At 36.5% G+C, this 8,356-nt stretch overlaps 1 protein-coding gene across 2 annotated transcripts in view; it reads left to right on the top strand.

The window, feature by feature from the left end:
- The first annotated feature begins 247 nt into the window (after positions 1 to 247).
- LOC127449453 (thrombopoietin receptor-like) overlaps positions 248 to 8,356 on the top strand; it is a 34,908-nt gene continuing 26,799 nt past the window's right edge. The window contains exons 1-7 of one of the 2 annotated variants that reach the window (XM_051712873.1): positions 248 to 405; positions 1,011 to 1,131; positions 4,116 to 4,300; positions 4,414 to 4,553; positions 4,676 to 4,820; positions 5,072 to 5,183; positions 5,303 to 5,466. In XM_051712873.1, the coding sequence (XP_051568833.1) occupies positions 324 to 405; positions 1,011 to 1,131; positions 4,116 to 4,300; positions 4,414 to 4,553; positions 4,676 to 4,820; positions 5,072 to 5,183; positions 5,303 to 5,466 (949 nt within the window). In that variant the 5' untranslated portion in view covers positions 248 to 323. The remainder of the gene's footprint in view (positions 406 to 1,010; positions 1,132 to 4,115; positions 4,301 to 4,413; positions 4,554 to 4,675; positions 4,821 to 5,071; positions 5,184 to 5,302; positions 5,467 to 8,356) is intronic. The other variant, XM_051712874.1, reaches the window with a different exon arrangement.

Here is an 8,356-nt window from a genome sequence, read left to right as displayed (position 1 = left end):
CTGAAGTGCAGTAAAAGAATTCAGTATTGTAACATTTTGAAGCTTTTGAAGTAAAAATCTTTGTTATGGAGTTCAGATGTTCATCATATGTTTGTACTGTGGACACAATCGAGGACTGTGCTTGAGTGTCTGCATGTAAGAAAGAGGCACTTTTGTCAGTCTGGGTGCCTGCATCAATCCCCAGCGCAACCACTTCCTATTGCGCTGGGCCTCAGATGACCACCTACCAACATCCCGCCCTCTCCAAAAACATTAAGTGCTTTACACAAACATATCTACACACACTTCGAAAACATTTTGTGTATGAACTACCAGTGCACATAATGGATCCAAGGTTTACCTGGTGGATATTTCTTTTCTATCTGATCAGCCAGGTGCATTCAGTGCCTCACCTATCAAAGCAAGGTAAGGCACAAGAGTGGGTTTATCCGATTTTATTTAATTAGTTAAAATCATATCACTTGGAGTTGGAAAGTACATTGAAAAAAATGTTAGCCTAAATGTGCTTCATGTGGTAGCATCTAAGCGTGTTTGATTCAAATAAAACAATATATATATATATATTATTTCACATCTCTGAATACATCTGAATACATTAGGTTTCGCCAGCAAAACTAATTTAAGGGTTAGATCAAGATAATTGCTCTTTTTTTGGTAACCAGTTTTTACAGTGCAGTTCTGATGGTTAACCAACTTGTTCTTATTTTCTTATTTCATTAATACTCACAAACTGTGCCTCCCATGTCATGAAGCACTTTAGGGGGAATGCATCCATCAAAGCATTTTTACTTAAATTGAGTTTAAGTGTAATACCTCAGTTTGGCAGTGCATATTGCAGATATTGACTTGTGTAAGGCAGATTGCTTGTTATGATCCTCATTTGGATAATAGCATATGATAAATTACTAAAAGTCAATACTATGTGTGTGAACAACAGATGATTCTAAAATTTACTATCAGATCTATTTTTGTTTTGTAGCTCCATGTAAGGTTTTTTTCCCCTTCTTTAGATCTTGCTCTCTTGGCTACAGATGAGAACCCCAAATGTTTCACCAGGAATCTAGAAACCTTCACTTGCTTTTGGGAAGCACCTGTGGCAAAGTCATATTATTTTATCTACAGATTTCATGAGTAAGAGTGCTCTGTATCGCTTTCCTCTTCTATATATAGTGTGATGTGTTAATTTATTACTGCAAAGAGATTACCGAGGTGTCTGTTTGCTTACAATCTGCTGACAATAAGGCACTGCAAGAGGCTTTACACTGGAAGCAAAAAAAACAAACAAAACAAAACAAAAATGCATAAAGCACTCACATTGGGGAATATGGTAGAAATGTATTTCATTTAATCTGGGTAAGAAACCTGCATCAGCGTCAAGTTCTATATTGAAGATGTTTAGCATAGCAAACATGGTATGTGTCTAATTATTGCTTCACTCAAAAATATATTCAAAAAGTATTTGCCCCCATCCTGATTTCTTCTGTTTATTTTTTTTTTTGTATATCTCATACTAAATTGTTTCAAAAATTCAAACAAAATCTAACATAAAAACAAAGGCAGTCTGAGTAAACACAAAATACAGTTGTTAAATGATAATGTTATTTATTGAAGCAAAAGAATCATTCAATACCAAATGGGCCTGTGTGAAAAAGTATTTTCCCCCTTAGTTACTAAATCCCCAAATCTATAAAACTGCATTCCTAATGGGGTTCAGATGGACTAGACACACCCAGGCCTGATTACTGCCAGTCCTGTTCAATCAAATCAACACCTAAATAGAACTTTTTCAGCAGCATGAAGTTGGCTAAAAGGTCTTACCCAGTAGCACACAGTGCCAAGGTCAAAAGAAATTCCAGAAATGATGAGGAAAAAGGTGATTGAAATACATCAGTCTGGGATGGCTATTACAAAGCTATTTCAAAGGCTCTGGGACTCCAAAGAACCACAGTGAGAGCCATTATCACCAAATGGAGAAAACTTGGCAGTAGTGAACCTTCCCAGAAGTGGCCGACCGTCCAAAATTCACAGCGACAACTCATCCAGGAAGCCACAGAAAAGCCAAGGACAACATCCAAGGAACTGCAGGCATCTCTCGCATCAATAAAGTTCACAGTTTATGACTCCAATATCAGAAAGACACTGGCCAAAAATGCCATCCATGGATGAGAAGCAAGGTGAAAACCACTGCTAACCCAGAAGAACATTTAAGTCTCGTCTGAATTTTGTCAAAACACACCTTGATGATCCTCAAACCTTTTGGGAGAATGTTCTATGGACTGATGAGTCGAAGGTGGAACTGTTTGAAAGACAGGGGTCCCATTACATCTGGCGTAATTAAACACAGTGTGGTAATGAGAGATTTAATTGTGGTATAATAAATCAACCACTAGGTGGCGCTCCAACATTTCTGTTAACCTTCCCCAGACTATTCAGTATGCCTATATCATTATACTGTATATGTGTCTGTTAGTGACACAATAAAGATGGCACACTAGAAAGACACTCGTGTTGTGTGCTTAAAAGTTTATTCCAAGATATTGCACACAAAATTCCACAAAAAGAACATCATGCCTACGGTCAAGCATGGTGGTGGTAGTGTGATGGTGTGGGAATGCTTGGCTGCTTCAGGGCCAGGGCAATTTGCAATAATTGAGAGGAAACATGAATTCTGCTCTCTACCAGAAAATCCTAAAGGAGAGTGTCTGGTCATCAGTCTGTGAGTTGAAGCTCAAGCGAGACAATGATCCAAAGTATTGGAGTAAGTCCACCTCTGAATGGTTCAAAAGAAGCTAAATGAAAGTTTTGGAATGGCTTAGTCAAAGTACTGACTTGAACCCGACTGAGATGATGTGGTGGCACCTTAAACAGGCAGTTCATGCTCAAACCCTCCAATGTGGCTGAACTAAAGCAGTTCTGCAAAGAAGAGTGGGCCAAAATTCCACCACAGCATTACGAAAGACTGATCTCCAGTTATTGGAAGCATTTGGTTGCAGCTGTTGCTGCTAAAGCTGGCACAACCAGCTATTAAGTTTAAGGGTTTTTTCATATGGGTGATACTCTGTAGGTGTTGGATAACATTTTTTTTTTTTTTTTTTTTTTTTTTGCTTAGATTTATAAGATTTATGAATTTTAATTTCATAACAAAATTATATCAAATTAAATTGAATAATCTTTAATCAAATTAATTAAAATACTAAATAGTAATTTTATTTTGTTAAACATTATATAATTCAATTTGATGGAATGTTGTTATGAAATTGAAATGCGTTAATCTTAAAAATGGGCTAAAATATTTTTTTTGAGTGTCGTTTGCAAGTCACATAATGGTCTCAGCCCTTTCAGATAATGTTCTCAAACAAGGCTTTAAAAGGTAGTTCATGAAATGACAAATTGTGAAACAATATTCAGGGCCTTGTTTGAGTTTGATATAGTGCTGGACACTATTATTTCATATTTATTGACATAATTTCCACTTTGAGAAATAATTTTTGAAAATATCCACTTTTTGAGGCATTTATGAGAGAAGGCTAAAGGAAGTATTGAAATTGGAGAATGACAATTAAAAGAAATATGTGTGTCAGTTTTGCAGTATTTTTACTGTTTGCACTACTTTGAGTAAAGTTTGCTTGTGATAGACAGCTTGCAAGTTATATCTAACACAATCAATGCCAGACTACTAAAAATGAACCTGAAATTGTAGCACTGGGACACAAGCTTACTGTTCAGCTGTAAATTTAATCATGTTATTTAAAGTAACACATCCCATACAGTAACCCCCCAAAAGTATTCTGACACTTAAGCCACACTTAAACATATAAACATAGAAATGCTATTGCATTCCATAACAAAATGTATAAAACAAGTGGCATTTATTTAAAAGAAAGCTATCGCAAGCATACTTTAACAAAACAATGTTTAGTTTGTTTTTAATATAAATCAATAGATATACTGTTTAAAATCAAGAATTTTAACACTTTCTGGTTGTATTAGTGGTGCCTTTTCCTAAAATGTAATGAACAACCCCTCAAATCGAAAAATTGGAAGGAGGACATGTCCCCCTTGATGTCTGTGGTGGTTACAGCCTTCCTTGAAACAAACACTTTTGTATCAAACAGCTCAGAAGAAGAAAACAGGTGTAATGTGACACAACAGACTTTTGAGGAGGAGGAGAAGAAGGTCTTACATATTTGTGCCTTCCCATCCAGTGATGTATTTCTGTTCATTGAGACAGAGCTCAGGGTGGTAGACATGGACACTAACACCACCATCTACAGCCGGAATGTCAGTGTGGAGGACCAGCGTAAGTGTTTGTTTATAGTATGATAAGCATTTATGAACAGCAACAATTTACTATTTCAGCTTTTATAAAAAATGAATTAAAATGAAACCTTGCTACTCATATCTTCCTCCAAGATCTACTGTATCCTCCATCAAATATATCCCTTCATCCGACTGGCGAAGTGGGACAAATGTTAGTTGTATGGGCTAATGTGCGCAACACACAGTATGAAATTTGTTACAACTCCAAACACAAAAAAAGCACAGTTAAACTGGTGAGTTTGATGCATACCTTTAAATACTATACTGTTCAGTATGAGTAGAATATATATATATATATATATATATATAAACAGCTCATTTACTAAATGCAATGCTCTCTCACAACATTTTGCAGGTGACAGGACCTACCCATAAGCTCACCTCTCTGGCTGCAGGAGAGAATTGCACACTGCAGATGAGAGCCAGACCTGGCAGTGCTTCAAACAGGCTTTGGAGTGAGTGGTCAAGTCCTGTAACAGCTATGGTGCCACAATCTGCAGGTAAGAGCTGAAAGAAATAGTTCCTCCTTATGCGGAACACAAAAGGAGATGTTTTAATGAACATTCCAGTCCGTTTCTTCAATGCAGTGTCAGTCAATAATGACTCACTTTAAAGCTTAGAAAAGACCCAAAAGTATAATAAAAGTAGTCAATGCTACCTGTTCGTCAAACCTTAACAATTATACTCATAGAAGCTGGACAAAAGGACAATAATAGGCACACTCACCTTCTAGTCTCTGCCCAATTTTCAGATGAAATAGACTTGCGTTGCCACACTCCTGATCTGTATGAAGTATTATGCAAATGGAGTGAAAAATTATTGGATGGTGGCAGATATAACCTACATTACAGGCAAACAAACAGGTATCATGTGTTTTATTATTATTATTATTACTATTGTCCTTTATTACATCTATCAATGTTACAGAAATGCTAGGCAAGCAGTTTAATTCAGTTCCTACAGTCCTTGTTTGGTTTTTCAGAAGTTCATGGAGCAGTTGGAAGTTGTGTTCCAAAGTCAACGACTCTGTGAATCAGTGTGTCCTGTATGGGGAGGAGTCCACTGTCTATCAGGTTTATCTCAGCACTGGCCTGGAACCATTCAGTCGAACATTTTACATGAAGACTTTCAGTATGAACAGCAGCAGTGAGTGTGAAAGCAGATCAAAAGCCATGTATCATACATGAGGCATCATCCAAATTATTTCTATTTGATCCCTGTGTAATATTCAAAATTGAACATATTTTTTGGGCACGGTTCCATGTATCATGATCAGTGCTGGGCAAGGGTGTAGCAGCCAGGAGGGACCTGGGGGACCGAGTCCAAATAGGTGATTTGTATATAGTATTCTTTGCGTTTTGTTACTTTGGGCTGATTGAGCAACCATCCAGCCAATCACAAGTGAGTTTCATGAGCCGAAATAATCCTTACGTAATAGGCCATTGGTCAGACATTTCATTTCCATTCATAGGCCATTAATTTCTACAAAGTTGCTTTCAACAATGCTCATTTATCCATGTTTTGTATCACCATTGATATTGATATTGATCTAAATTAATAATCTAGAGATAAGGAACACACAAATGAAAATTATTAATTGGTATATCGTTCTTGATTGGCAGCATTATGTGAGATGCACTGCAGAAACGTTGTAAGTGGAGTTCGTATCAGCACCTGAGTCTTCATTAAGTTATGCTTTTGACATGATGTTTGTGAGGTCGGTTCCTTTTACCAATTTAAGCAGATTACTATATTTGTGTTAAATATGTAAAGATATTTTTAATATCAGCTCCTGTTGTTTAACTCTATGTTGGTGTGCATTCGACAAACTGTAAGAAATAAAGATAGATCTGCTGTGTTCTTAGAACAGTTATGCATTTTACTATAGTCAATAGATATGTAGACATGCTCTTTTTATACATGAAAATGTAAGGACGTTATTGAAACTCACAATAATAATAAAAGTCATGCTAGGCAGCTCACAAACTGTAGGGAAATGATAGATTTAGTTATTATAGCTTTGTTCTTATAATGCAGGGGTCGGGAACCTATGGCTCGCGAGCCACAAGTGGCTCTTTGTTAAAAATCAAGTGGGTCGCTGGGTGTCTCACCATTCACCAACAGATGATCGTTTAAAACTTTCTAGAGATAATTTTCCAACAGAAAGTGTGGGTGTGATTGCAAAGCTTGAAGTCAATGACACTGTTTTGATTTCCTTCTGAATTTGTCATACATCCTACACCTGGTGAACAGGGTTTGAAATGAACACCCGCCAAATGCAGATTTTTCATGCGGAGTATTTTGCTGATGTACCAGCCACTGTGGAGGGCGACCTGTAAGACTTCTCGGAGTGATATATTACAAGAAATTGGACACAAAGACGCACATTTGACGAAACGTGATTATATTTTGAAGAACAGAGGAAAGAAAAGCCACCGATGCGCGTCTGATTTGATATTTGTGCGCAGTGAGCTCTGCTACTCACGAGTGCAATGAAAGCGCTTCTCCTAGACAGCACATGCATAGAGTTCTGGGCCTCGTTTCCCAATAACTATTGATCTGAGCTGTTAAGAGCATTTTCTACGAGCAATTTTATGAACGTTCGTTATTTTTTATGTGCACCTAGGGTGTGATATAGCACCCGCCACCCGCAAAATGCTACGAGGCTCAATCCAGTTCAAACTCCTCCTCCAAATGTATTTCATGCACGAGTAATTTTGCCCATCTACTCGCAACAGGCGGGTGACCTGTAAGATGTCTCGGAGTGACACATGACAACAAATGCTGTTAGTCAAAAAGACATGCTTGAAGAAACACACTTTATTATATTTTTAAGAACAGACAAAAGAAAAGCAGTCAGTGCTCGTGTCTGATTTGCTGTTTGTTCAGAGGCGTGCAACGGGACCCTGTCTCATGGAACAAGCGCATGTAAAGAGTTATCACTCCTGTTTCATTCAACTGAAAACAGTTTAGAAGAAATCGATCATCTCATGAGGTGCTGTGAGTTTCACTTTATTTCCACAGAGCAGTTCGCTCTTACACATTGTGAACGCAACTCTGCAGGTTCAGTAATATATACAGGTATCTTTGTATTATAGAACCAAATACGAAAGTGATTAAATCATAAAGTAATACAAGACACGTTCACCTTGAACCTAAAATTTAGTTCTATTTTCTTTTCTTTAGGCAGCATTAACTGTTTTTCCAAAACGCAATACATTCGATAAGAACACACATTTGGCAGCGTTTTTTGGGAACGCAAGGGAATTTATTAGGCTTATTTATTATGATGATGATGATTATAATTATCTTTACATTTATAATTGTCTTTAGTTCTTAATTTGTAGGCTATAAGTAATTTTTCACCTGTTGTGATACTTGAGTGATGGCAAATGGGGCCGTTGGAGATGGTAAATGTTTGGATTTGGGGAGATGGTTATATATACAATTGTTTATATCACTTCGTTATTTTAATTGCTTTTTTTCGTTTTATTTAAAGTGCAATTTGAATTTAGAAATGTCTTTTGTTTAATTTTTTCGTGTTTCAATAAATTAATTACATTTTTAAAGCAAAATCAATAAAGCAAATATATTCACTGGCCTTGGGGGTTGACCATATAATCGGATATCGGGATATTTTAAATGCGATTATCATTAAAATATTTGTACATATCGCCCAGCCCAAAAGGGAAGTAAAATTTTTCATGAACAATTGTAAAATGAAGTAATTTTATGGAGACCTGCACAAACACGTGTATTCAATTCCATACTGCAACATGTTACCTATTAAATTTTGCATATTTGTTTGTTTTTGAGTAGTCTATGGGCAATATAAAAATTTTATTTTATTGAAAAACGTTGTTTTTGAAAATAGTAATTATTCGTTTGTGGTATGGCTCTTTCGAAAAAATGCATCAACCAAAAATTACAAAATTGGCTCCTTAGTGAAAAAAGGTTCCCGACCCCTGTTATAATGCATAAAACCTCTCCTAAAGTCTGTAGACATTACAAAGTTTTATGGATTAAAATGTTCTTT

This window comes from Myxocyprinus asiaticus, chromosome 12 (assembly GCF_019703515.2).
Source record: "Myxocyprinus asiaticus isolate MX2 ecotype Aquarium Trade chromosome 12, UBuf_Myxa_2, whole genome shotgun sequence".
NCBI lineage: Eukaryota > Metazoa > Chordata > Actinopteri > Cypriniformes > Catostomidae > Myxocyprinus > Myxocyprinus asiaticus.
This window is presented reverse-complemented; position numbering and strand designations above follow the sequence as displayed.